Source organism: Knufia obscura (assembly GCF_036327395.1).
Source record: "Knufia obscura strain CCFEE 5817 isolate CBS 148926 chromosome Unknown scaffold_7, whole genome shotgun sequence".
Classification (NCBI taxonomy): domain Eukaryota; kingdom Fungi; phylum Ascomycota; class Eurotiomycetes; order Chaetothyriales; family Trichomeriaceae; genus Knufia; species Knufia obscura.
Window position 1 is genome coordinate 266,558 of NW_027042693.1, and position 27,275 is coordinate 293,832.

Below are 27,275 nucleotides of genomic sequence, written 5' to 3' on the forward strand. Positions count from 1 at the left end.
TGAGGCAGGCTAGAACTTCGATGACATTATTTCGAGTGCGCCATTGATCTGTGGTGCAAAAGGATGAAGTTCGGATCCTCAATAATAACGCGAGTCATGGTTGATGTGTAGAGCAAAGAAACGCAGGTTCTGTCCCAACCACACATCTCGAATCGTGATGGGCGACGCATCTGGATTGCCAGTGCTAAACGGCTTCTCACATAGTTGGTATCAGGGCCTCCCGTCCGCTGTACCTTTCAATGGTTGGAATTATAAACCCGCCGCGACACAGGGTCGGGTTCTTGATGTTTCCTTTTCAGGTAATTAGATCGACGAAGTGGCGAATCCGATCGGCGATTTCATCGAAGCAGCGTCGTCTAGATTGCACATCGGCGATGAGGTGCAGCCAGGTCTGAAGGCATGCTCGGTAACCAAGTCTCGCAGGTCTTTCATCAAAAATTTTGCTCATAAGGCTGGGGTGTGCATCAGTTCTCTCGCAATGACGTTATGCAGGATCATCAGAGCTGGATGTCAGACATGCGGAGTGGGCCATCGACGATATGCTGCCGATGTCATCGTTGGCTCTCGCTTCGCGCGTCCAGCGTTGTGGTTGCTGCTTCGGTTATGATGCTGGACGGCATAGGCATATGGAGTAACAGATGGTTCTTTGAGCATATGCTCAAACGGCAACTTATCAGATCGACATGAAGCTGACCGAATCTAGGTGGTGCAACATACTGTTCAATTCGCCAAACAACATCGAGTGATCGAGGCTGGGGAAGCTGAAGTGTTTGCCACCCGGTGCAGAGGGCCAGCCAATTATTGCGGTCTATTCGTCACAGTTGCCTGATCGGTTTGTGCAGCCAAGCTTTGATCGTCACAAAACCGTTGAAGTCGTGTTCGATAGGCCGGATCGTTCCCGCAAGGCGGACAGAAAACTGGAGAGGCATCCAAAAACCCACGCCCATGGTACGTAGCCGCACACGGCTGAAGCAGCAAAACCTGCTCTGACTTGAAAGTTGAATTGTATTCGCACCAGAAGAGGCGGCAGGAAGTCAAACAAACGCTAATTGAAGAATAGCCTGGTCATGCAGATACGTATGTAGCTGCCCGTACAAAGTCAGTAAAGTATAATGTTGAGTGTGTGCTCGCCCTCAATAACAATCGCAATAACCATCTGCCACTCAACATGTCGAGATCTCTGCTTGAGGCGGTCAATGTGATCGTCCAGAACAACGTTGAGAAGCGGGAAGCGCTTAACCAGCATGGATGCGGAGATCAAGGCAGCGAGCATTTCGAGACCGTCCCTCGTTCCGGGACGACGAACGCAGCTAGAGGAGGTCCGGCCTTTCTGTAACAAATCAGCTTTCGTCAGTTGTGTTTCTGCTGGCTCGAGATTGTGAGCTAAAATGGTAGAAGTCGAGAATGCGCAGATCATGTTGTGGGTGAGATGCAGTAATAAGGAGTCGACTTCGTCATCCCCTTTCACTCGATTGACTGAACTGGGCAAGTGGTGGTGCGCATGCTCGGGGAATTGCCTTGTGACGCCGCTGACTCCTGGTACGGTCAAAGAAAGGCTTGTCGAGACGCTTGTTTGTGGCTTGCAGTCACAGTCACGCACTTTTTAGAGTAGTCAAGTACAGGGCCAGATGTAACTGGTGGGCAAGTGATCCTATCAATGCTCAGGTCGACACGTTTTGTGCTTATCGGAGCATAACGGTGCCAAGATAGCGTGCACAGACAAGCTTGTACTAACATGCTCGGCATGCAGCGTTCGAGAGGTGATGGGACCGCAACTTCGAGACAAGGCACGCAAAGTCGCGACTCAGGTTGTCGCAGGCGGGGCCAAATGACGTCGACCAGGCTAGTATTTCGAGTTCGCCGACCAGGGCATCTCAGCGCAGGCAGCTCTTACCCGAACCGACCCCCTCGAACCTGATGCCAAATGTGTATTCGCATGTGCGACGTGATCGAGCAGGCATCGGGGTCATAGTCGCGATTTTGTGATTATCTGCATCGACGATGAGATGAATCGTCACTTGGCTAGGGCGACGGCAATATTATGTTGAGTATCTCGATGTCTTGTGATGGACAGGGCAGGCCAGCACCAGCAGCGCAAGGTTCAGTCGTCGTCAGAAACTGAGGCAACCCGGTGCAATCACGTTAAAGTTCTAGACCAGCTCCATAATATGAGCTGCAGCATGCGTTCATTCTTCTTGGCTCTGGGCTAAGCTCAGCCAAAGGACACGTTCAAAGACCCCGGTCGGCAGGGACCAACGTTGCAAGGTTCAGCTTTGTCCTTCATGCAGTAAGATCTGCAGGGTCTTGACCCGCTATCATGCGCATACGCTAGAGGTGCGAAAGTGATACATCATTCGTTCGATTTTCACGAAGGATCTGCTGATCGAAGTTGTGCTTGGAATCGCATGCACATCTGACGCAGACGTCTGGGGTACACAATGGTCTGTGCTTTGTGCTCGACCCCGTTTCTTTGCCTGCAGTGACGCTGAGTGGCCGCACATGACATCATCCTCCGTATGCTCTGCATATGGTCATTGGTTCGCCTGGCCACCCAAAACAGACGGTGGATCTTCACCACTTTCTATCTCCACATCACGGTCATAGTGGCCAGGCGTTTGTTGCTCTACCTCAACATCGGTGGCATAGGGGAGGGTCAATATATATCGAGTCAAGCTCGTCAGTAGATGCTTTTCCTTCCAGCTTAACCATCATCCAGCATATCCTAACACGTTTCAAACCTTATCGCAATAGTTCATATAGAACAGTTCTCAGAATATAAACCTTACAGACTCAAATCATCAACAATTTCATCCAAAATGCCTGCCTCAGTTGAATACATCACCAACCCGGCAGATGCCACCTTCGACTACGAATCAGACCCAATGGTCGCCATGTCATCATACTCCAAGATGATGCACCAGCACACAACATCACAAATGGAGCAATCCTGCCGCTCCCTGAGACGGAAGAGTGCAGGCAGCCATGGTGTCGACGCTCACGTCTCATTGCCAAAAGACTCCAGCCTGAGTTCATCAACTTCGTCACGGTCATCCTTCTAGATACATATTTTCTTGTTCACCATTATGTCAACATATTATCAGCATCGCTCATGAAGCGTTTGGTACAGGAGTCGCAACGGTCTAGCGCGGAGCATTTGTTGCATTCTGGGAACTCAGGTCGCAGGAGTATTGGGATTCTCCTGCATTTTCATCAGCAGGTTGTTCGATTTTGGGAAGAATACATGTGGTCATGTTGGTTACTTTGTACTACCATGTTTATAGTCAATATCAATTGACTTCCACTCACATCTAATTTTCACATTCCCGGTGCAGTTTCCTTGGCCATTCGTGATACTGCCAGCTACACACATAATCACATACGTGGTCGGTGTGGGCTGCAGATGTTATGAGTTACTCTACTCCCAGTGATCTGAGAGGTAGTGTTTGAAGCATGAATATGCGGGAAACCCCATGCAGCCAAAGGCATCTTCCGTAGGAAGAACATATGCTCAATAAGTATGTGAACTGATATTTGGGGCTGGAGCAAATAGCAATCACTTCTTGCTCTCCACTGAGACATCTTCATCTGCCAAGGTAAGCATAACATATCGCATACTAGAATGGGTATCTCAAAGATGCAACAAATACAAGCACTATCATTCATTCCAGCAACATCTCATCAGGAGCAGCCGGGTCATCCACTTGCATCGTATCGGCTGTCCGCTCATCGCCGTAATCACTTTCTGGCACGACACTACTATGCCTCCTCTGTTGGCGTTCGACGGCAGGGTCATCGCCAAAGCCCTCAAAGACCTCCTCTTCGGGCTGTGCAGTATCTTCTGCTTTCTGTTGCTCAACGTCGTTCGGGCCGATTGCTCGCTCAGCATGCATATCGTAGCTATCGTTCCCCGACAAGAAACCCGTGTTCACTGATACGCTTCGGTGCCGTCGCGTGGTATGTTCCTGTGTGGGAGTTGATAGGTCGATTGCTGTCGTCGCACTGCTACTTGGCTTCTCTGGACTGTAATGGGTTGCAGATTCTTGCAGGTTAGACACCCGCGTCGATCTTTCAGGACTACGCTGTTGCCTCAAAGTAGCAGCCAGTTCGAGCGGCGTATCTTGACGGTGCTCGGCCGGCTGTGCTCGATGTGCTGGTACAGGAAAATAGGGCGATATATGCTCATGACGCGGACCAGATTCTCTTTGTGAATCATCTTCGATAACGATTGCACTCGTGTCTCCCTCTGCTAGATGTTCAGCGGTAACAGTTTCGCCATGGTGGTCTTGGACTTTCGATGCTGTCACTTCCTTATGTTCTGAAGCTATGCGGTCGCCGGATTTGTTGTTGACTTTTGAAGAATGGTTGTGGTAAAAGGCCAGACCATGCTGCACACGCTCAGCGTACTGCCTTTTGTCCTGCTGTTTGTCGGTCAGGAAATCCTCATCTTTGATCAGTATGCCACCTATGGGTGGCAGATTCGGCTCTTGTTTCTTCTGCTGCGCCATATACAATTCCTGCAACATCTCATATAGCCTTTGACGCAAAGCATGGCTTGCAAGTCTCTTCGGCCACTTGATCGCATCTGCGTCGCGTTGAAGCAACGACGTCGCAAACGTCTGCGGGTCGCGCAGGAATTGCTCGAGATACATGCACAGGTACAGCCCACAATCGGAGAAATTGCCTTGAAGTGGTATGTTCTTTGCTGTCATGCCGGATATGTCCTTAATATCGATTTCAAACTGGTATTTCTCCTTGGCTTCTTGGATGAGATATTCCTTGAGCACGGTGGCAGTAGGGCTGCGGTTGAGGTTTAGAGAGTCCAGAGTAATGATAACTGGCTTGCCAATATCATACCTCCTTAGCGGAGGAGCTCTCTTGTGCCCTGTACGCTTTTTGCGGGTGCTGTCTGGAAGTACTTCGGTAGGCTCGGGAAGCTCATCATCGCTGAGAGTTTCTCTTGGTACCACATCACTATCGACGATAACGTGTGGACGCTCGCTACCATTCACATGATCGTTTGCAGATGCTGGGATGTCTACTGAGGATGCGGCAGTTCCGTTGACCTCCTTCTTCAGCGAGCTGAGGTTGCAGATGATCATGACATACCAGTGTGCACTCTCGTTGACAGGCACTACCACATAATCTCTCTGGAAAATGTTGACGTTCTTCGTCCAGTTTGCCACTCCTGCATAGTTGATTTGTCGTCCTCGCCCTTTGCCGCTAGTAGATTGTGTCAACTTCTCGTAGAAAAATGTGTTGAAGAAATGCATCTTCTTGACCTTTTCTGCCGACCTGTGCTGCAGATATCGGATGAACAGTCCAACCAGTGAATCGTTGAGGAACTCGTCGTCCTCAAGTCGAGCCAGATCATCCCAAGTGACGCTCTCGCGCTTTGCGCCGTCAGGAGGATACATCAGCGGTTTCTTCCACTCCGGACCTTGCCGGCGGGGATCGAGATTAAGTGTTCGTGAGCTGGATACGACATCCTGGGCGTCTTGCTTTGTTGTTCGGGCGCGTGTTTGGCGCTGCCTGTCCGAGCTTGTGTCTGTGGTCGAAGGCTGCGTCGAACGTGGGACAACATGTTGCTCAAGAATGCTTCCGTCTTGCTTCGGTGACTTCTGATGCCTCAAGACACCATCCTGCTGCACTGGCGAATCAAGGGAGTCTTTCAGTCGCACCCGACTGGAAAGACGGTCCTCTCTAATGACCGAGGATTTGATGGTAGTGACTGGGGAATCATTGCCTGGCAAGTGAGCTCTGATATTCACTTTTTGCTGATCAGACATACCCCGGCTGGTAGCATAGGTCATGCCTATAGCATTTTCCAACCAGGATCTGCATTGACATCAGTAAAGGAACGAAATAAAGGAAGTGATACATACACAGGCCGGTGTCCGGTTTTTATGGTAGAGTCCAGGTCTATCATAAGATGGGCGTAGTCATTCATAATCTTTTCTGAGACAAATTCGAGAAAACATGTATTTCCAGTTAGTACGCTTTGACTCAGTCTCAACATCACAACGTGAAGCTTATCGCCTTCATCTGGCAACGTCATTGAAATGACTTTAGACAGTGGTATCTCGTTGATAAGAGCATCCTTAGTCAACTGCGCATTGTGATACTTCAACGAGAAGGTACGATTGTGCCTGAATACCTCGATCTCGTAGTCCTTCGCTTCAGGAAAGCCAAGGCAGACAAAGTTTTGCAGCTTGAATTTCGACCCTGGGGGCAATTGCTCAATAGGACTTGATGGAAGTGGTCGTCTCGCAGGCTTTGATGCTTGTTCAGTGACTGAGAGCTCATCGGGGCTCTCTGCATCCAGTCGCGCAGCGATCTTCGACGTCATCGGCGTGATCGTTGCAAGTGGCCGGCGCTGTTGGGACTTCCTCTCAGTGTCTGCATGCAGCCCAGCGCGAGGCGAAGGACGAGTCGTCATGATTACATCCTGGTCTTCGTCGGTATCGTCTCGCCTGGCGAGTCGCTGTTGTCTGGCTATCTTCGTAAAGTTTTCGAATTTGTCGTCGTCTACCAAAGGAGGGTCCATAAGTTCGTCGGGGCTTTCTGCTCGCGCCTTCTGTTCGACACGTCTCCCAATCCTTCCATTATGCGATTCCAAATCTCGTAAAGGGGTATGCTTGACGCCATTCGTAGGCCGAGCAGTCGTAGATGCCTCGAGTTCCTGAAAGCCATACGACGAAGCCAAGGCCTCACTGTCTAATCTTGTAGCTTCACCGCGCCTACTTTGTTCTCGCGTGGTTCTGGAGCTTGTACCATGGCCGTTCTCGGGCCGAGAATGCTCGTCAGATGGGGACTGAAGTTTCCGCCTCTTGTAGGGTGGCATATCAGCATTTCGACCTTGATGGGTGGGTGTAGACCGGATCTCGGTTTGTGGTCTTTGGGATGCACTTGTCTTGGCCTTGGATGGAATCTTGAAAGGGGCTGTCGGTGATTTCTGCGATTGCGAGGCTTGAATCGTGGGCTTTTCTTGCTGCTTTCGAGTAGCCTCATACTGGTAGGACTGAAAGGTCCCTCTTGGATCTCTCACCGCGCCCAGCGTATTCATGGGTCGCAGCCCGCCGCCCCTAGCAGGCTTGACTGCGGTGAAAGTCTTGCGTCTCTAATCTAGTTAGCTGATAGTGGCAATTGACTCGAGCTGTGACCAACCGGTTCGAAAGACATATCTGATTTGTTCGTGGGAATGTCAATCAGAACTGCGTCTGCCGGGTTTCTCCTGCACAGCGTCAGAAAGCCTAGTACCAAGTGCGAGACCGGAGAAGTATACTGACTGGGCAGATCCTAGAATTCTTGCTTCTTCTGACGATGCTCTCGAACTCCTATTCTTGTCTGTTTGCGTCCTGCTCCTTCACTTAGCAACCGCTTCATCCTACTGCCCAGGTCTCTTCGTCATTGAGACCAGTCATGTACGCACTCTGTATGTCTTGGAGGCCGGAGTGTATGTTTGGCAGAACTTTGCGTTCCTTTCCTTGTGGGCGCAGTAACTTCTTGGACTTCATCGTCGTGATCAAGCTGCACACTTGTTAGTGACTATCGTCTTCGTGACAAGACACAGTGAAGATAGACGTACTTCGATGGGGTCGTATTTGCCAGTCCCAGCGAACAGTCGATTTGCTATGTCGATCTTTGCCTGCACATTAGAGTGCATAGGTGAGGACGTTGAGTTCGCACTCGGGATGGCACGTGGTTGCTCTTCGGATAGTGATCGAGAACGGATTTCAGGTGAAGGTTTTGACTCCGCAGGTGGTCCCAGTATAAAGCCAAGGACATTGTTATAGACGGCTTTGAACGAGCCAGAGTCGCTTAGAGCATTAGATATCATGGGGCACAGGCAGCATAACCTCTTTGCTTTCAGATACAGCAGAATGGTAGGTACTTTGACTTCACACTCGGCTCTCAATATCGCTACGGTCACGTCAGAAGTGCCACAATGATTTTCTGGAAATGGGAAGGCGCTCTCGGCTATCCCCGCAGTCGCGCTTGACGCGTCAAGTTCTGTACTACGGTTATTCACTGGTTCACAGAAATGCAGTGGTTCGACTGCAAGAGCAAGTTTACGATGCGAGTTACTGGCAGCTCAACGTTTTGTTGACATTGCTGTCGAACATCCAAGCATGCACATCGTTTCCTGATGCTAGCTGGGATTTTCAGTGTTTTAGACATTGCTAGCCACATATTTCGGAGCGACTTTCAGCTCGATGGTGATACAGAGATTTCAAGGCCCCATACTATGAGGTCTTGCCCTTGGCCTCATCGGTGTACAGACTTGTCCTTCTCTGAGCAGCACCAGGACCTGTTGTTCCCTTTTGCTGGCGAGCCTCCTCGACTGCCTTCTTCTGCTCTATGCTCTCGTCATGACTCCTCCAGACGATGTTCGTGTCAGGTGGGAAGGCCAGAACTCTTTTTATAGTCTCACTACGCAGAGTTAGTATCAATCTTGTGAACGTGGCTGAAGCATGACTCACCGAATCTTGATGTTCCTGCCGCCGTCGTTGGCAGTCCAGACGCTCAGAACATCCTCACCGCTCCGGACACTAAGAACAGCACCACATACTTCCTCGCTAGCTTCCATGAACTGGTCGCCAACGATAGCAAGTAGCAGATCTTCCCAATATCGGTCTGAAACACCCTTCTTGAGCCTTATGATCCACTTGCCGCCTTTCTTGTTGGCATCGTCTTCCCACACGGGTCTTATGCCGTCCTTAAAGATGTGATAGTCAGATACTGTCGGCAGCTGTGATGGTCGCTTCAGGTGTGCGTAGATGGTCCAGAACTCTTCAATCGTCCCTACCGAAGCAACCTTGATTATTGATTTCTCGTAGTCCTTGTCTCTGCTGGTGGTTGGTGGTCTGTAAAAGATGTTCCAAGCATTCTTGAGACTGTGCTGTGATTGGTCGTCCTTTGCGCCGGAAACTGGCTGTGTCTGGGGTTTCGTAGGTTCGGCCTCTTTCTTGTCTTTGCTGCTAGGAAAATCGAATCCTCCTCCTGTACCAGGTGTCTTTGGTGTTTTTGCTTGCCCGAAGGAGGCAAATGCGCCTGTGCCCAAGCCGAACGCCGTCGAACCTGGTGACTTGGCGGATGCCGGTGAAGCTGTGTTGAAAGGATTCGACTTGCCGTGCGACGACCGGCCGCCGAACGCTCGAGGTGAGTCTAGTTTGCCGCTATCCTTCGTGTCCGGGTCTCTTGTTGGTAAAGAAAGTTTGTCCTTGGTGCTAAAAGAGCATCAGCACATACCCCGAACAATAGCTGAACAAATAGCTTACTTTGATCTCCTTGTCCACAAATTTGCTTGATCCATGAGTTTAAGGAAGTGGTGTCAAGGGTCGCAAGGGGGCGCTTCCCGAAGGACTACAAGTGGACGAATGAACGAATCGTCTAGTATCGCTAAACCATAGAGCACCTCCCTGCTACAATCGAAGATTCGTATTCGCCTTTTGTGATGGGGGACCGAGCACCGTAACGTTGTTCTTGTACACGATTTCTTTCAATGGAAATTTGGCTAGAAACTGGCGCGGCTTGCTGTATGTGATCTTCTCTCGAATGGCTCGACGCGTACTTCGGACAGGGTATCTCTGTTTACAGTCGTCTGCTTCGTATAATATTGTGTGGTCTTGATTATTATAGTGATTTAGCAGTAATATTATAAACTTGAACTTTGAAATGCGAGTCGCTTGAACTGCAGGAACGCCGCGCTAGTCACGCAACGGGCACGCTAGCTGGTGTCTAATATTTTTCCTCTATCAACGCCCGCTCGATCTTTCTCTCTTATACAATACAGACCACCAACTCAAATCATTGCCAGCCGTTCCACCGAATACAAAGATGAGGCTGGCGATTCCGATGTGTCGGTCAAGATTGAGCTCCAACAGGAGACTTCGCATTTAAAACCATTATCACGAGGGCCATCTGGCTACCCATGATGCGGTGATGACCTACTTGACGAAACATTCTCTTGTCCGCCGACCATGATGGCAGTCTTGCGCCGCTGCTGAAGCGTTCTGCAGGTACGTCGATCAAGAGGAACAGGCAATCGATTGTGATGATCACTCAACCTCTGGTAAACCGACACTCAGCCGCTCCTTCTTGTTTCATGGCTAGCCATAAAACAAGTGCTGGTTGGGACTGAGGTGACTGGCACTATCTGACCAAGAACCCCGCCATCATAGACGGACGGAATGGAGAGAAATGATGCTAATTACGTCTATTCAGAACTGTTGGAGACAGCGTTCACTTGCTCCGTTCACCTCGTACACCCATGCTTTTACACTCTCATCGGTCAAAATACTATCAAGCAGCATCTATACTTGCTCTTGATATCAGTTTTTCGTTCTGGTTGCCCAGCTTCGATATCTGCAAGAAAGCATCCACGCCGTAACCCTCCAGGCTATGCAGCTCGAGACCTCCAGCCCAATACTCTGCATAGACTTTGCTCATTGGCAGACCCATGCCTAGGCGCATCTTTGGGTTTCGTATTGAAAGCTGACTCAGGGACGAGTCTCGAACATGAGTGCCGGGTGCACCAGGTATTTGGACCTCATTCATGTTGGCTGCTAATGCAGGTATCTGGCCCAGACTTATTAGTCGCTGTTGACTTCGAGGCCCTTTGTTGAAGGACCAGAGGTAGGGTAGAATGTCGCGTGGTATGCCACCGCCTTGGTCGGAAATTCTGATGACGACCTGCTGCGGAGCTTCGCAGATCAATACCTCTATGGGTGGCGGCGGTTTTGTCGAGTCTTTGTGGTGATCCATAACTGCTTGGATCGAATTCCGCAGCAGTTCGCCAATGATATACTCAAGGTGGCTGAGGACGTATGGGAACGTGGCACCCAAATGGCCTCTGATGTTAATCTGAGGCACAACTCCTCCTTCAGATGAGTCGCGACAGACTTGTGAGGCGAAGTCCCCGCAGCCGCGAACAATCTCCTCGGCGTTGCACCTCAGCAACACCTCGCCGACGAAGTCATTCTCTGAGCTAGGATGCGGACTATGGCCGGGCGAGTTGTAGGTGTCGGTCAAAGCTAAATGCTGCTCAGCTATGACTCGTCTCGATATTCTGGCTCTGAGCATGCCATGCACGAATGCATCCATTTGATCTGCTGGCAAGTAGTCTTGACATTCCATCACGCCCATAACCATTCTCGGAATCACAGTCATGTGCTCTTTCAAGCTCTGACTCACGACCTTGCATATGGCATCATTGTCTTCGATGGTGTTGACGACAGGTAGCTTCCGGAAAGCCTCGAAGGATTTATAGTAGAGCTCGTAGACGTGGGACAAGTGAGGATTGGTGACAACGACGTAGGGCAGACTCTGCATTTCACGCAGGCGGTGAGCGATCCGGGTAGGCAGCTCGTTGCGCACATAGTTTGCCGAGCTTATGAGACGGTCTTCTGTCAATGTTCGACCAAAGAAGAAGAGCTGGCGCAGGCTCATGGGACGAATAGGTCTCTCCACCCATTCATCCAAAGCTGAAGCTGGTCTCCATCGCGGTGTTTGTGTTTGTGTTTGTGTAGCAGTCGCAACTGAGCGGAGATTGAGACTGTGAGGTTGCCATTTTCCTACAGACGCCCTGCTCCAGGCTCTTGCTCCTTCTATCATCTCATGTGCCCAACAGGTAGAGATATTGCAGAGTCGTCCTTGACCTAGACCTCCTATTCATGCTTGCGCAGCCGTTGCGCCTGTTGCAAAGTCGTGGCAGTTAACGTCCGTCGTGGACTATTTAGGTGGAAAATACTCAAGGCTTGAGTTAGGAATTCATTACGAGGAAGTGAGAGTCATATACATGAGGGCAAGAGGCTAGCCGGCTTATATTTTGGCTGGGTCGTCCTCGCAGGAAGTCACACAAGGTCAGGTTACTCAGCTGTATAAATGTGCGGCTCAAGTGGGCAGGGCCAAATTCGTCGGGCGATGGTGGTAGCAACGTCACCAGCGAATCACATCAGACCGGGAATTCGTGCACCAGAATGACGAGGCTTGCATAGTATCATGCAGTGCGTTTTGTAGCAAAAGCTCTCATCCTTTGGTGATTCTTCGTTCGCAGGGTGCTGTGTTTGTCCTTGCCTATTCAACAGCTTCTCTAAAGCGTTCCTGCCTTTGTCCTTCCAATCTTCTCAATCACCACGTTGCGGGCCGCACTTTCCGCACATGTCACAATAGCACGCTCTCACAGGCACCCTCGATTCAAGATTCCCCCGGAGCCAACTTTAGCAGTGTCCCAGCATTTGTACAGTCAGCGGTGCTGACCTTGAGCAGTCATGGATAATGTAAGTTCAAGCTGCCTCTCCTACCATGCACCCACCTTCTCGCCGCACTGTAATTGCTGACTTGCGTCATCGTTGGCCTACAGCTAGCAGGTCCAGACATGCTCATAGACACATACGATCAGTATACCCAGCAAGATAATGAGGTAGTCGATATTACTCCGGACGATGCGTCAGAAGACCAGGGAGAGGCTACCCTACGCGCGGATGACTGTAAGTCCACTAGGTTCAATGAGTGGCGCAGGCAACTAACGCTTGCAAGTCGAGTCCATGAAGAAGCATGTCTTACCTGACCTTGAGGACCTTGAAGTTGAGCACGAGACATATCACACATGGGAAATAAGAAACTGGCAGCAAATACCGAAGCGGGAACATGGCCCAACCTTCCACTGCGGCGATGTGCCGTGGCGAGTACTCTTCTTTCCATTCGGTAATTCAGTCGACTGTGCTTCTTTCTACCTGGAGCACGGGTACGAGAATGATCCTCCAGCAGACTGGTACGCCTGCGTTCAGTTTTCCCTCGTCCTCTGGAACCCGGCCACCCCAACGATATACAAGATCCATCAGGCCAACCACCGATTCACTGCAAAAGATGGAGACTGGGGCTTTACAAGATTTGTCGAACTCCGAAAGGCTTTCGGCTCGAATTATGAAGGCCACGACAGGCCGCTGATTGAAAATGATGGAGCCAACATGACTGCATACGTTCGCATAATAAAAGATCCTACAGGCGTCCTGTGGCACAATTTCGAAAACTATGACTCCAAGAAAATCACGGGCATGGTTGGCCTCAAGAATCAAGGTGCAACCTGCTACCTCAACTCTCTGCTACAATCCCTGTACTTCACCGGTTCTTTCCGGAAGGCAGTCTACCAGATACCTACTGATGAGGACGCCACAAAGACAAATAGCGCATACACGCTTCAAAGGCTGTTTTACCGTCTGCAGAAGGACAAGAATGCTGTATCGACGAATGAGCTCACAGGCTCGTTTGGTTGGGACACAAGGCAAATCTTCGAGCAACAGGATGTTCAAGAACTCTCACGGATATTAATGGACAAGCTGGAGACAAGAATGAAAGGCACAGCTGCCGATAATGCCCTTGCGAAGCTCTTCGTCGGCAAATCGAAAACATATATAGATTGCATCAACGTCAATTACGAATCCTCACGCATAGAAGACTTTTGGGATCTGCAACTCAATGTCCGAGGAAACAGAAATCTGGACGAAAGCTTCAAGGACTACATCCAAGTCGAGACTCTGGATGGCGAGAACAAGTACGATGCAGGTCCCCCACATGGTCTGCAAGACGCTAAGAAGGGTGTGATATTCGAGGAGTTTCCGCCTGTGCTACATTTGCAGCTCAAGCGATTCGAGTACGACATTAATCGGGATGCTATGATGAAAGTCAACGACCGACACGAGTTTCCCGATCAAATTGACCTGACACCATATCTCTCCCCTGACGCAAAGAAATCAGAACCCTGGGACTACCAACTGCATGGAGTACTGGTGCACAGTGGCGACTTTAATGCTGGTCATTACTACGCCTTCCTAAAACCGGCGAAAGACGGCTTTTTCTACAGATTCGACGATGACCGGGTCACCAGGGCTACCATGAAGGAGGTTCTGGAAGACAATTATGGTGGCGAGTATCCCGCTTCAATGAACGGCATTGCACAGAGGCAACCTTACACAAGAGGCACTTCCACTAAACGCTCCATGAATGCTTACATGTTGGTCTACATCCGCAAGAGCAGACTGGACCAAGTCTTGCCTGGCGTCAAAGATGATGATGTACCCTCGCATATTGAAAGGCGAATAACCGAAGAAAAGGCCGAACTTGAGAGAAGGAAGAAAGAAAGAGAAGAAGCACACCTCTACATCGCATTAGGTGTACTATCGGACAAGTCCTTCAAGCAGCATCATTGGTTCGATTTGACGAACTATGACGCTGACCAAAAGGATCCTGCCGCAGTCACTGTCCACAGAGTCCTACGCCAGAAGAAAGTCGGAGAATTCGCAGCCGAAATTGCGGAAGAGCTTGGCGTCGACAGTGATCAGGTGAGGTTCTGGGTTATGGTCGGGCGGCAAAACAAGACGAATCGTCCGGACCAGCCTCTCAAGAATGACTCAACCATAGATGATGCATGGCACCGACACAGCTCGAAAGGCAAACCTTTCTACCTGTGGGCGGAAACTCGAGAACGAGACAAGGGCACAGGCAAAGTAGAGTGGCCTGACGCGAGTGGTGATGCCGTCAACAAGAACGGCGGCAACCATCCCATATTGGTCTTCCTCAAATACTTCGACATTAACCAGCAAACACTGTCTGGAATGGGCCATGTTTATGTTAACAAGAACGACCGCGTTGACACATTGTTCCCTTACATCCGAGAAACAATGGGCTGGAGCGATGGGAGAGATATCTCCCTTTACGAAGAAATCAAGTTCTCCATGATCGAGACCATGAAGTCCACTAATACATTCGGTCAATCAGAAATACAGGACGGTGATATAATATGTTTTCAGGAAAATGAAAGGAATTCTACCGTCGGCACCGACCATGTCCTATACGCGAACGCACGAATGTATTACGACTACTTATTGAACAAGATACCGGTCATGTTCCAGCCTCGAATACAGCCCGGCGAGGTCTTCACCCTTGATTTGAGCAAGAAGATGACTTACGAGCAATTCTCGGAGAAGGTCGGACAACATCTGCAAGTGCCTGCAACTCATCTACGATTTGCCACAGTTAACAGCTCGAATGGGAAGCCTAAGGCGGTTGTGAAGCGGAACCTTCAACAAAACCTTTACCAGATCCTTCAGACACAATTTACAGCATACGGTGCGTATTCACAGCATCGGAACGATTGCTTGTATTACGAAGTCTTAGAAGTAAGTCTACAGGACTACGAGACCAAGAAGCTCATGAAGCCAATTTGGTTGCATGAAGGAATTGTCAAAGAAGAGCAAATTGAAGTCCTAGTCCCAAAGACGGGTATCATCGGCGACCTCATCAATGGCATCATGCGAAAGTTGAAGATGCCAGAGGACACAGACCCACGCAGGATCAGGGTTCTTGAGGTCGCCGCAGGCAAAATATCACGTCAACTACCAAGCGACTTCAACGTCGGTGTCATAAGTGAGTTTACTGCTCTCTACGCAGAGTTCATTCCGGATGAAGAGATCAACGCCGATGACAACGATCGTGACATATACTGCTATCACTTCGACAAAGACCCTACGAAACCGCACGGCATACCATTCATATTGCTCGTCAAGCCAGGTGAGACTTTTAAGGATACTAAGGAGCGCCTCAGCAAGCGGACTGGTATCAAGGGCAAGCTGTTCCAGAACCTGAAGTTCGCATTGGTGCCCAAAGGTCCATATCAGACGAAGCACTTGCGCTACCTTGAGGACGAGCATGTTCTGGCTGATGTGATGGGCGATGATGACAGCCTAGGTCTTGATCATGTTAACAAAGCCAAGAGTTTCTGGGGAAGGCAAGAGGGGATGTTCATCAAGTAGGATGGGATGACTGATGACACTGATGAAGCGATAGCGGTTGCTCTAGCAAAGCTGCCCTGGATGCCGATGTCGCGGCCGAAGGATCTGCAGGAGCGCCTCATCACCCGTCCGCCTACACCACCTCCGGACGATGACACCTCTCGCATGAGCTTATGACTCGATGAGAGCGCCTCCTCCGATTGCCTACCGTGGAAGCAAGCATGGGCTGGAAGGGAGCTAGGAAAGCATCGAGGATGTCGCCATCTGGTCAAGGGTGTTGCTGAGTTCTTCGCAAAGACAGGTAACAGCTTGCCTCTGTGAGTATGACTGTCTCGGTCAAGCAAATACCATGAGGAAGCAGTTCCGAGCAATGAGCTTACCAGCCCGCAACGAGTACCTTTACTACAGCGTATGGTTATCGGATGGCTTGCAGCAGAGATAGCGAGCATTGAAGAGCAAGCGAGCAAGCGAGTGAGCGAAGATAGAAAAAGCATGAGATGATGAGTACATGGAGCAATGAGATCAACTGACCACAAATGGTCTTCTAGCCTTCACGATCGTGCATCGCGTCCACAATTGGTGTCACAGAATCAGAGGACACCTATCGACACTTCGCCGTACGTAAGTTCATGCACAGTCCCATGCTGACCGGTGTCGCAGTGCCGGGCTTGATTGGCTTTAGCGGGATGCTACACTAACCAACCTGCTAGTCAACTCGAACTCTAAAAGCATCCCACTGGCAGTACGTATATACAGCGTTGAACGAAGCAGCAACTTACTGATACAGCAAGGCGCTCGGTTTGAAAGACTATTGTGCGTTCCTAAAGTTCTGTATTCAATACTTGGGTCCTCGACAGCGTTCCCCGTCATGTGCCCGTCGGCTCTCCTCCTGTGGTACCTGGCCAGCATATTCTTGCATGCCTAATCGCAGATCTTCTACGTATCTGGACAGGCATGCTTTGCCTTGCGGTGTCGATCTGCGGGGTTGGCATATTCCGCAGAAGCATGGCGTCTGGAGATGTTGACTGTCTGCACACATCTGTCATACTCATGTAACACATCAGACTCAAGGAGCGAAGCGAGTTTGTGTTGTTATTGTCAGAGCCTACTGGATTTATATCTGCTGATGTGCAATACAAAGTCCAAGGCAGAGGTCCAATGAATTGTGCAGTGTGTGAACTTAGCATCTCAGTTTCAGCCTGATTTATTCATATTGACAGCGAAGGTATAAGCTTGGATACATCTGGACTGAGGACCTACCTCGAAGAACTGCTGAGCAGAAGTACCACAGCCGCGACCTCGAATCTGCTCTGCATAGACAAATCACTTCACTCTCTAGCATACCAAAAGCACCCCTCAGCACGAGAGATACTGTGATCTCGACCACATCAGCCCCAATATGCCGCGCGGCAGCAACCCTACTCACATCGCGGCCCACACCCTACCAACCTACCTCATCTTCCTTAGTCTCCTCCTCACAGCCACAACCGTCCGCGCAATCGATCATCATCGCAAGACGAGTCGGCGGACGTATGAAGCTCAGGAGCACCAATTTCAATCTCAGCCTTACACGCGAAGGTCGAGGGGGGAGGGGAGGAGTAGAGACAGTCACAGAAGCAAGCGAGGCAAGGATGGATCTCGAAGGGGAGAGGAGGGGAGGGGGTATAGGGAGTACAGGGACTATGATCATGATTACCAGTCTCGGTATCGATATGAACATCAGCCTTACGTGTACGAGGGGTGGTATGATGGCCCACCACCGCCGTATCAACCAGGTCAACTCTACGATGACATACAGCCACAATCGCGGCTTGGTGTTCAGCCGGGGCGTCATCAACTCCGGCCCCAGCTGAGAGATGTCGACGACCAACGAGAAGACTGGAGCGACGATGCGTCGACGTTGGTGGATGGACACGGTCATGGACAAGGAAACGGACATAGAGGGAGGGAGAGACACCGTTGGTAGATGAGCACGGTCGATCAAGGTCAAGGTCACTCAATCCCAAGGAGTGAGTGAGTGTGCTGGTCATTGATGGACGTCGTTGTTGTTTCTTTCTTTCATGACATGCATGATGCGTAGACCCATCGTTTCGGTCAGGCTCAAGCAGGCAAGTCGGTCACATTTTCCTTCGTACTTCACACGTAAATTGAATATTTGATATCCTGCAGGGTTCACAATTACGTTTCAATTGAAAAGTATACTTAGGTAGCCCAATAGAGTCCAAGCCGTGCGTAACTTCGCCTTAGTAGTTTGAGCATATCGTCTTACCTGGGACCCACTGCAGCCTCGAAAATGCAATCTGTGAAGAACCACGAACGGTGCCTCCAAAACCCCGTCTTGCATTCAACATCCTAGACCGGACTCGATGAACGCGAAACGCCGACGATACCTCTCACACTCAACGTCTCTTCCTCTTCTTCCCCCCATCATCCTCATCCTTCACACCCCCACCATTCCTATCAGCCTTAGCCGCCTTCTGCTCCATGTCATCCCAGTCCTCTCCCTCCTCACTCAAATCACTCTCCGCATCCCCCTCATCATCCGAAGCAGACGCATCCTCATCAAAGTCACTCTCCTCGTCCGACTCCGACGCACTAGCCGCCAGTTCCTCATCGCTCATCTCGAATGCACTCTCCTCCTCACTTTCTTCCTCTGCGTTCTCATCATCTGAATCTGTATTCAGGAACGACCATCCACCGTCCTTGAAGAATTGATGCGGATCTGCAATTACAGTCTTCATGATCATACTCCAATTGAGATTCAATGGACCCTCGGTGTAGGCAATGTCGACGCTATCGAGCCATTCCTTCACTCTGTCCAGACTCTCAACGGGGATAGTATTGATGTGGATGGGTGTGCGGTTATAGTCCTTATACACGAAGACCATGTCGAAGTTCTTCAGGCCAAATTGGATACGCTCCAGATGACATATTTCGATTTCTTCCAGAGTAATGACAGTGAACGGAGGTTCCGTGAGTTGAACGAGCGCGTCCGTGGCAGGCGCCATGAGCACGTTGCTGCGGTGCGGAACACCGTGGAATGCTAGCTCACGGAAGGGGATATCGACGGGCAGACTCCAATCCCGAGCTGCATCCGAGATCTTCTCCGCGAACGCCTTGAATTGCTTGTCGAGTTCGTTTCTTCGGCGGCGTTCTTCCTGTTCTTGTTCGAATTCTTCCTCGTCGCCGTATCTGTGTTTTCGCCGTCTGTTGCCCGTCTCGTCGAATGCCATGTCTGTGGCTTCGCGGTAGAATTGTACGTCTTTTGTCTTGCGTTTGCCGACTAGGATTGGGTCTTTGAGGTGCACGTGGATGAGGACGATGAGTTCACTGACGCAAGGCTGGAAGAAGAGGTGTTTGATGTTGCTGAAGACGATGTCGACGTCTTCGCCGCCACTGCGCGTACCACCTTTGTAGCGGAGACCGTTTTGGTGGATTTCGACTTCGCCTGGGACTCGCTTGCCGTCTTGAGCGGGTCGGAGGTAGACTTCTCCCATGCGGAGGGGGCGGCGATTTCTTACTTCGACGAGTTTTTCCTGCTCTACGACATCTTCCATTTCTTTCTTTTCTTGATCTTTTCTTGTGGCTGCTTTGCGGAGTTCGGTGATTTGGGAGGTCACCTCGGTGAGGCGGTCTTGGTCTTTAGATCGGACGGTAAGGGAGCGGATGAATTGTGCTGATGGATCTTCGAAGGGTTGGTCGTCTTTGCGGCCTACACCTTGACCTGGAGAGAGGAAGTTGAATCTCAGGTGGGTGTACTCTCCTTCGTCCGACTTGCTGACGTTCTTGATTGTGTTGATGTGAAATGGTACTGGTCGACCCATGATCGGGAGTATTACTGTCAGTGCCTTCACGTCTACCCAGACGATCATATCCTTAATACGCGCTGGGAGCTGGCTGTCACGCTTGTAGGACTCGAATTTCTTGAATTTCTTCTCGTCTTCGCCATTGAGGGCACCAGTGGCTTCGGAGAATCGCTCAAGACCTTCTCGCTGCTTTCTTGCAGCAAGCTCTTTTTGATGCCCTCTTCGTCTCTGCTCATCCTCTTCTTTGTGCACATCGACACGGTTTGCGCCTCGGGTCCTGCTCGACTTGATATTGCTAGTAACAATCGCGCTGGCACCGGCTTTCTTCTTTTCTTGCTTAGGCTTGACATCTTCTTCGTCATCCTTAAAGTAGAATTCGATCGAGTCAAGGTCTGTGCTAGCGTCTTTCGTGAAGACAATAGCATCGCCTCTGCCGACGCGAATAGTGTCCATGAGCAACAGACTGTAATTTGTGCCCTTCTTGTCTTGCGGCTTGTCGTTGGTCAAGTCAGCCAAGCTGGTCATGATGGAGAATGTCATGCCATCTTTTAACTGCCGCCCATTCTTGCCACTAAGCGTGAGGTTGTTATCCTTCAGCTCTATGCCAATAGCGGCGCCAACATTTTTGGGGAACTGCTTTTCGAGTTCAGGCTTCTTCGCCTTGATAACGCCCAGGGCTGCGTTGTAGACGTCCTTGCAGGCTGCGCCTTCTTTTGCGGCACGGATTGCAGCCTCATGAGCTGCAAGCAGGATTTTGTAGTTTGCTGTCTGGGATTTGCTTGGATCAATCAAATATGTTCTGGCAATAACCGAGCTGTATGTTCGGTATCTGAAACCGAGTCCAGCGACGATGCAGCCAGAATGAAGATTGTCGTTGTTGGCCTGAGCTGACAACTTCAGATCATATTGCCCTCCACTCTGCACGATAGGGCCAAAACCCCAGTCCAGATGTTGGTTGTCGAAGCCAGGATCAAGTTTGGTCAATTTCTTGAAGAATTTCTGGTCGTCGATCTTTGCGTTGATCTTCCCCGCGAGACTGGCATGGGTGACCTTCTTTTCAGAGTCGAGGACCTCAGCCATTTCATCAACCCAGTAATCAGACATGACTGCGCTGGCGGCTCGAGCGCCTGTTCTAATGGCCTTCAATTCTTCCTCATCCTTGATGGCCATAGACTGTGACAGGCCGCTGGATATGTCGACCTCTTCAACTTCCTTTGATGCATCGCCGAATAGCTTCTTCCACTCGTCGGCAAAGGGCCCAGTAGTCTCGATCTTCGGTAGAGTCCCGACTTTCTTGCCTGCGCCTTTGATGATATCAAGACATTTCTGGAAAGCATCAGACCGAGTCTCTGGCTTTTTGGCATCGATTGGCAAAATCTCGACAGGGATCTTGCCATCCTTCAGGTTTTGCAGATGCTTGGCCTTCTTCTCTGTAGTCACCACGTACATCATGCCGGTTGTGAAGACCAACAAAGTGGCGGGGAACTCATATCCCAAGAGCCAGAAATGAAGAGCATTGTTCTTGACGAAGCTGTTCTCTGGCTCAGATTTGCCTGTGAGAATGGCGATGGAATCTGCGCCGCCGAATTGTGTATCGCCTGATCTTTTATCTGCCTTCCATGCGTTCAAGAAAACGCCCAACCGCTCAAAGAAGACTTTGGCGTCAATCTGAATGGCGTCGGCCATGGCTGCAGCCTGCGCTGCCTCTCAGCGGAGGGTAAAGCTTCGGTGGCTGCGCAATCAATTGTTGTTCAAGGACTTGCGGGAGTTGGCCACAGTGGTTTCTGATATGATAGATGCGACGTGATCGGAGGCACAGATGAGGAGAGTTGTCTCGGAGAGGAGGATGGTTCAAAGTAGTCAGTGACCGAAAGGTGGAAGGAAATGCAACAATAACCAACACGAAACTTACACCTCGCGAGGCAGTCGCGTCACGTTTTGTCCCGCAATTAATCCGCTCGGATGGTCTTGGCATCTCAGGCTACCAGGCATTAATGTCCAACAAGCGACTCTAACCTCGCTTTCTTCTCAGCTTCTTCCTTTCACAGGAAGGATAGGACCCTTTCGTTCAGACTGGATGGCATTGATCATTAGCAGCTGCGTATAGAAGTACCGCCCAATTGAAAACTGATACTCGTGTGCGGGTGCCTTATTCCTGCTAAAGCCGATTGGTAACCCCATTCTTGAGAATACCCTCCATCTGTGCTTCTTTTTTGTTAGCGCTTCATTTCTTTTCTGGCACAACACAGATCCTCGAGTCATGGCTAAACCACTAATTCAGGTCATCGGATCCCTCCATCTAGACTTCGTGACAACAACACCACGATGTCCTTCCGCAGGAGAAACTCTACAGGCAACACGATTTGATATTGGTGCTGGAGGTAAAGGCGCAAATCAAGCCGCAGCATGTGGCCGTGCTGCATTCGTGACCAAAGACGAACAGGATGTACGTGTAGAGATGGTAGGCGCGGTGGGCAAAGGTGACCCTTACTATGCTTCATTGCTTCAGTCTGCTTTGCACAAATCAGGTGTCGATACGACGAACGTGCGGGAAGTCGAAGGAACCACCACAGGCTCCGCGACCATTATTGTCGACGAAGGCGCAGGAGGTGAGAACAGGATATTGTTTGTGCCTGGAGCCGGCTTCAAGGGTATGGATGATGCAAAAGAAGTTCTTGGACGCAGCAGCAAGACTCCGAACGTTGTTGTTCTGCAAGGCGAAATCCCTCGGGACACTGTCCTATCGGTCGTCGAGCACTACAATGCCTCCGAGCAGACTCAAGTTGTGTTCAATCCTGCTCCAGTCTGGCCACAAGGCATTCCTAGCAAGACATTGAAAGGACTTGGTGCATTGATCGTCAACGAGACGGAATGCCTGCTGCTCACTAAGTCTATGGCGTCGGAAGATTCAGAGATGGTGGCTGTAGAGAAGGAAGACGACTTGACAGAAGAGGTCCTCCGGCAGATTGGAAAGACATTTCACGAACAGCTCAGCATCAGCACGGTAATAGTCACATTGGGTTCCAAAGGCGTCTTTTACTCACAGTCCAGTGGCAGTGCCGGAAGAATACCTGCACAGAAAGTTGAACAGGTAGTGGACACAACAGCGGCTGGCGACACGTTCGTCGGCTACTTCACAGCCATGTTGGCTCGGTCTGTTGCTCAGGGCATGAATATCAAAGATTTTGATGTTGCAGCAGCGTGCAAAGAGGCCAACGCTGCATCTGCAAAGTGTGTTGCAAGAGCTGGCGCGATGCAAAGCATACCGTTCGGTTACGAGTGAGTGAACCCGGAAGCCTCTTGCGCGAGGATCAGTCACCATCGAGGTCTCGGGAAGCCCGGCAGACCGTCTAGGTAGCTTCAACAGTGGGTGTCATGCAACGCGACCGTTCTCGTGGCCGTTCATGACCACCCAGCCGTGGACCCAGCGTATATCTCAGACCTGAAACCCACGAAGTAAGATGGCATTTACTACATAGAAGGCATTGATGTCTGAGGTTCGACAGTCGCATACCAGAACTCATACTCGAGTAGATTTGGACGATGTGTTCGCACACATCTGAGGTACATAACGAGGAGGTTGGAAACATGTTTGCAATATGTCATAGTGGTCGCTTCCTGGTTGGTGGGCGTTGCTTGTGCCTGACGGTGAAACATCCTTCATTCCGGTCGTGGGCCGCGATCGCGTCTGCCAAGTTCTCGTGTCAACAATCTGGTTTGATGCTCTTCCAACTACACTTGTGCCGACGATGAGAAACAGATAGCAAGAACTGAAAGAGAACATTGAGCACATTGTCACTCCGGACATAGCACTATCGCTCGCTGCGTGATGTACATCCGTCAATAATAGCAGCTCTGATTACAAGTACATTCGAGACAGTGCAGCTACCAAAGTGGGTAAACACGCTAGCACGTTTAGCGCGTCATCAGCAACGCGAATCTCAAAGAACGGGCGGACTCCTCAACTCTCCCACCTCGACATAAACCAATAAGTGCCTCAAACAGCATAATCACCTTCAGTTGACCTGCAGTAGTCACCGGCACTACTGCAATTTACCATCTTTCGAGAGACATCACTTTGCCGGCCAGATCCCTAGACCACTTTGCGTGACACAGTGCTTGCTGCAGTGCCAGGATACCGCGTCAAGCTGCGTTGTGCTTCGCCTACTCGACTCGACCTCGAAGCTGACCTCTTTGTCTTCCAATATACTCTCGCTGCCCCTTCTATCGCTATCCTATCCACTACACGAGTTGAGCTGGACCTCACCTTGATCGACCTCGTTTGGCTCGGCGAACACCAATATCAAAGCCACACTTTTGGACACACAGACGTGTCGGGCACGATCATTACCAAGACTGAGTCCCTATAGACAGACCAATAAATCGGGTTCAAGCGGTCTACCAACTTGCAGCAAAAATGGCAACAGTCTCAACCCCAGCTCGACAGCCCTTCGGCATCCTCAATGAATCGAAGCTGCGGGGCTTGCAAAGCATCAAGAACAGACAAAATGGTATGCTTTGGACGATGTCGGTAGACAACAAATACTAACAGGCGGCTAGCGATTACACCAAGCTCGGCCCCTAGTCTGAAGAGACGTGCTCCGTCACCCGAGCTCTCAGACTCAGAAAATATTGACCCATATATGTTCGAATCGAACAGCAAGCGTAAACGAGCAGCCGTCGAGGACGATGTGTCTCTCGCAAAGCAACCACGCATCTTTACTCAGGTTGTGCCTTCCACAACCCAAATTCATACACCACCTACAACAACGTCACACGCACCTCGCCTGGATACCTTCTCCAAGCCCTCTTCGACGCCTCTCTCGGCTCCTGCAGCCGCCGGTCGCTCACCCACTCGTGCTCGTGGCAGACTGATTAAGCCTCAGCCACGAAGACGTTTTGTACCACCAACTCTTGGCTCACCCTCGCCATCCCTGTCTATTGCAGCAGCTCTTAAGGGCACCCTCGCCCACAAGAAGATCTCACGCACGAAAAAGACCTCCACCCTTGATGAAGCAAAACCCAAGTCATGGTTCTTTGACATCTACGAGGAACCTGAAGCACAACAGGATTATCGAATGTCGGAGTGGACAATGACACAATCGTCTGCCGCACTTGAAATCTCTGATGATGAGGGCAAAGCAAAGAGCTTTGATGGTACGGTTGAGAAGGCGGAGATAGGCAAGGAGAACATTGATCCTAACGAAATGTTTGTGACATCTGCGCCTGTCACTCGTGCAGGTGTAGCTGCTGCGGCGCTAGCAAGAGCCGAAGAAAAGAAAGACTCGATCAAGCCTGAAGAGCCGAGGACGCCGCTTGGAGATCTCAATGCCGCCGAGTTCTACGGTGAAGGTTTAGATGCTACGAGTGTAGTCTTAGTACATGACGACGTACCACAAGAGACCTCTGCTGATTTCGAGGCCACAGAGGGCGACGCCAAAATTGACGTGCAGGAGGACCAACCTTCTGAGCCTGCTGTTGCTCCCGCTATTCAAGACTTCACTTTCGAGGCTAGACATGAGCCTCAAGCTGATGAGCAGGTCGAAATGCCTGTTCAAGAAATTCCTGAATGGGCCAAGAAGTCATCTCTGGCCTTGACATCGGATGCCCTACAAGGGGAGCCCTCAGAGCCAGGAGCCGAGTCAGCGGACATCGAGATCTGGGAAAGCGAAAGTGCCAAAGATGAAAACGAGCAGCACGAAAATCAGCATCCGCACCATGTGATAGTGGGAGAAGGTCAGACTATATCGCTATCAGGTGGCTGCTTGCAAGAACTATAGACGGATGGTATCGACCTCTTCTAACTGAGAATGATGGTTTCTGATCTTGATTGTAAGAGGAGGCAATGTCGTTCAATGTTATGGTGGTTATGTGTAACGAGGTCTGATGCGGTTTGGCGTTCTTCAAAAGGTGGTTTTGTGGTTATTGTTAGTCTTCAGTTCGCAAGTAATTGAAATGTGACCTTCTGGATCATGGTTACGTCGTTCGATGATATACGCGTGTTATTCTCAACTGTATCCGCCTACCTGGTCATACTGCCACCTGCCTCGGCGGGCTAAAACGCAACGCTAGCTTACACCGCAGCCGCGACTTCCTCCTTCACTTATCAGATTTACTCACACCACTTCCATGTATTCGTCACTCACAATTGTGCATCGGATCGAGAATGGTCTCAAGCATGTTATCTCTCGAGTTCTCAGCTCGAACCTGTGATGTATTGAGCTTCGGTGTCTGAGCTACTCACGTGTCCTTCATCAGTCATCTTCAAGCTCCTTACCACAAATACGGCGATCAAAGCCATGCTCACTTCTCCTGAACGGTCAAATCTTATTTGTCGCTTTCTGACTACTTCAAACAAGCATGGGAGTTTGCACATCCGCTGCCGAGATGCATCCTACGAACACAAAATGAACAAGCCCAGCACAAGAAAATAAAACTAGGAGACTACCAGGAAACAATAGCAGGATCATGCATATTATACGAGGAGGACATCACCACCACTGACCGAGGCACGAGTCAACTCGTAGCTTGTGGTACAGATCTGCTATGGGACAGCTCTTCAAGAAGGGCCGAGACGATAGACGCACTAGCACGAACTCCTAGCTCATACCATGAGCAGCCCGGAGGTCCCGTACCTAGTTCTCTTCGCCTACACATCGAGTAATCTCGACGCCATCCTAAAAGAGTCAGTCGTGTTCTCAGACGATTCTACTTAACTTACAGGAATACCGCTTGGTTCCCAGCTGTTAACCAGTTTGCTCTCGTAGACGAGGTTCGGATTCCCGACCCTAGTCTCATCCAGCTTGGCTTCACCCTCTCTCCTCGCATACTGCTTAGACGTCTTGTCCGCAAACCTGGTATCGACGCCATTAACAGCGTCTCCTTTCGATGCCTGGCGTTTCTGGTCGCACGTGCTGCGCACATATTCGAGGTAAGGAGGGTTTCCAGGTTTGATGACATTGTCTGCTGCCATTACTGACCCAGGCGTCACCAGCTTCAGCTCTTCGCAAAGCTTCAAATCTGTGGTGTAGGCTGGCTTGTAATGGTCAAGGAACATCATGTCAATATGCTGCAGCATACCTGACGAGTGAAGTCTTTTGATCGAAGCATCGCTTGAGCCAACAACGACTTTGATAACATCACTCAGTCCAGCCAGCTCGACAAGGGAGGCGATCACTGCGGCAAACTCAGGATTTCGCTCCAAGCTGAAATACTTCTTTCCGCCCGCTTGTCGTACCGCATCACCGAACAAAATGCATGAGTACCCGATGTAACCACCAAGCTCAACCATTGTCTGTGGTTTGACTTCGGCAATAAGATCTGTCACGATCTTACCTTTGTCTTCACCTACGTTCATCAAGTACTTTTTGGTCCGGGCAAATTCATCGATTGCTGCAAGCACTCGCTTGGGGTTATTTCGAATGTCCTCAATGTCTGGCTTGCCATAGACGAAATGCAGTAGCTCGATTTCTCGGCCGTCGTCAAACTTCTATTGTTAGTTCTAGTGTCTCAAAGCAGGCTGCTAGATCCTTACGAAGACTTCCTCCTGCTCCTGGTACACCTTCGATTTGTCAAATTCGGCCGCCATCGTCAAGGTCTCGACTTTTCTCGTTTGATTTTTTGTTTACGCGTTGCGTGTCTAACAAACTTCGATACAAGCACCTCCGGGCAAAGCAGCGAC

The 27,275-nt window shown here is 50.3% G+C and overlaps 10 protein-coding genes across 10 annotated transcripts; 5 read left to right on the forward strand and 5 right to left on the reverse strand.

Annotated features, from left to right (window-relative positions):
• Positions 1-2,816: 2,816 nt before the first annotated feature.
• Positions 2,817-3,059, forward strand: PMZ80_006294 (uncharacterized protein; the record flags this gene model as incomplete). Its single annotated transcript, XM_064874707.1, has 1 exon — positions 2,817-3,059. One exon carries the CDS (start codon positions 2,817-2,819, stop codon positions 3,057-3,059), a length of 243 nt encoding a protein of 80 aa, XP_064729107.1.
• Positions 3,060-3,659: 600 nt separating this feature from the next.
• Positions 3,660-7,837, reverse strand: PMZ80_006295 (uncharacterized protein; the record flags this gene model as incomplete). The annotated part of the gene is made up of 6 exons (XM_064874708.1): positions 3,660-5,835; positions 5,883-7,117; positions 7,165-7,231; positions 7,287-7,355; positions 7,430-7,527; positions 7,586-7,837. The coding sequence occupies 6 exons, from the start codon at positions 7,835-7,837 to the stop codon at positions 3,660-3,662; spliced, it is 3,897 nt and encodes a 1,298-aa protein (XP_064729108.1).
• Positions 7,838-8,243: 406 nt separating this feature from the next.
• On the reverse strand, positions 8,244-9,313 carry PMZ80_006296 (uncharacterized protein; the record flags this gene model as incomplete). The annotated part of the gene is made up of 3 exons (XM_064874709.1): positions 8,244-8,430; positions 8,481-9,227; positions 9,279-9,313. 3 exons carry the CDS (start codon positions 9,311-9,313, stop codon positions 8,244-8,246), a joined length of 969 nt encoding a protein of 322 aa, XP_064729109.1.
• A 989-nt stretch (positions 9,314-10,302) lies between these two features.
• On the reverse strand, positions 10,303-11,448 carry PKP2 (putative protein kinase; the record flags this gene model as incomplete). Its single annotated transcript, XM_064874710.1, has 1 exon — positions 10,303-11,448. The coding sequence occupies one exon, from the start codon at positions 11,446-11,448 to the stop codon at positions 10,303-10,305; it is 1,146 nt and encodes a 381-aa protein (XP_064729110.1).
• Positions 11,449-12,269: 821 nt separating this feature from the next.
• On the forward strand, positions 12,270-15,809 carry UBP15 (ubiquitin-specific protease ubp15; the record flags this gene model as incomplete). The annotated part of the gene is made up of 3 exons (XM_064874711.1): positions 12,270-12,278; positions 12,362-12,488; positions 12,538-15,809. The coding sequence occupies 3 exons, from the start codon at positions 12,270-12,272 to the stop codon at positions 15,807-15,809; spliced, it is 3,408 nt and encodes a 1,135-aa protein (XP_064729111.1).
• A 1,378-nt stretch (positions 15,810-17,187) lies between these two features.
• PMZ80_006299 (uncharacterized protein) lies at positions 17,188-17,754 on the forward strand (the record flags this gene model as incomplete). The annotated part of the gene is made up of 1 exon (XM_064874712.1): positions 17,188-17,754. One exon carries the CDS (start codon positions 17,188-17,190, stop codon positions 17,752-17,754), a length of 567 nt encoding a protein of 188 aa, XP_064729112.1.
• A 433-nt stretch (positions 17,755-18,187) lies between these two features.
• SPT16 (FACT complex subunit spt16) lies at positions 18,188-21,280 on the reverse strand (the record flags this gene model as incomplete). Its single annotated transcript, XM_064874713.1, has 1 exon — positions 18,188-21,280. The coding sequence occupies one exon, from the start codon at positions 21,278-21,280 to the stop codon at positions 18,188-18,190; it is 3,093 nt and encodes a 1,030-aa protein (XP_064729113.1).
• A 574-nt stretch (positions 21,281-21,854) lies between these two features.
• PMZ80_006301 (uncharacterized protein) lies at positions 21,855-22,877 on the forward strand (the record flags this gene model as incomplete). Its single annotated transcript, XM_064874714.1, has 1 exon — positions 21,855-22,877. One exon carries the CDS (start codon positions 21,855-21,857, stop codon positions 22,875-22,877), a length of 1,023 nt encoding a protein of 340 aa, XP_064729114.1.
• A 1,134-nt stretch (positions 22,878-24,011) lies between these two features.
• On the forward strand, positions 24,012-25,374 carry PMZ80_006302 (uncharacterized protein; the record flags this gene model as incomplete). Its single annotated transcript, XM_064874715.1, has 2 exons — positions 24,012-24,105; positions 24,155-25,374. 2 exons carry the CDS (start codon positions 24,012-24,014, stop codon positions 25,372-25,374), a joined length of 1,314 nt encoding a protein of 437 aa, XP_064729115.1.
• An 855-nt stretch (positions 25,375-26,229) lies between these two features.
• PMZ80_006303 (uncharacterized protein) lies at positions 26,230-27,182 on the reverse strand (the record flags this gene model as incomplete). The annotated part of the gene is made up of 3 exons (XM_064874716.1): positions 26,230-26,271; positions 26,316-27,080; positions 27,129-27,182. 3 exons carry the CDS (start codon positions 27,180-27,182, stop codon positions 26,230-26,232), a joined length of 861 nt encoding a protein of 286 aa, XP_064729116.1.
• Positions 27,183-27,275: the final 93 nt, after the last annotated feature.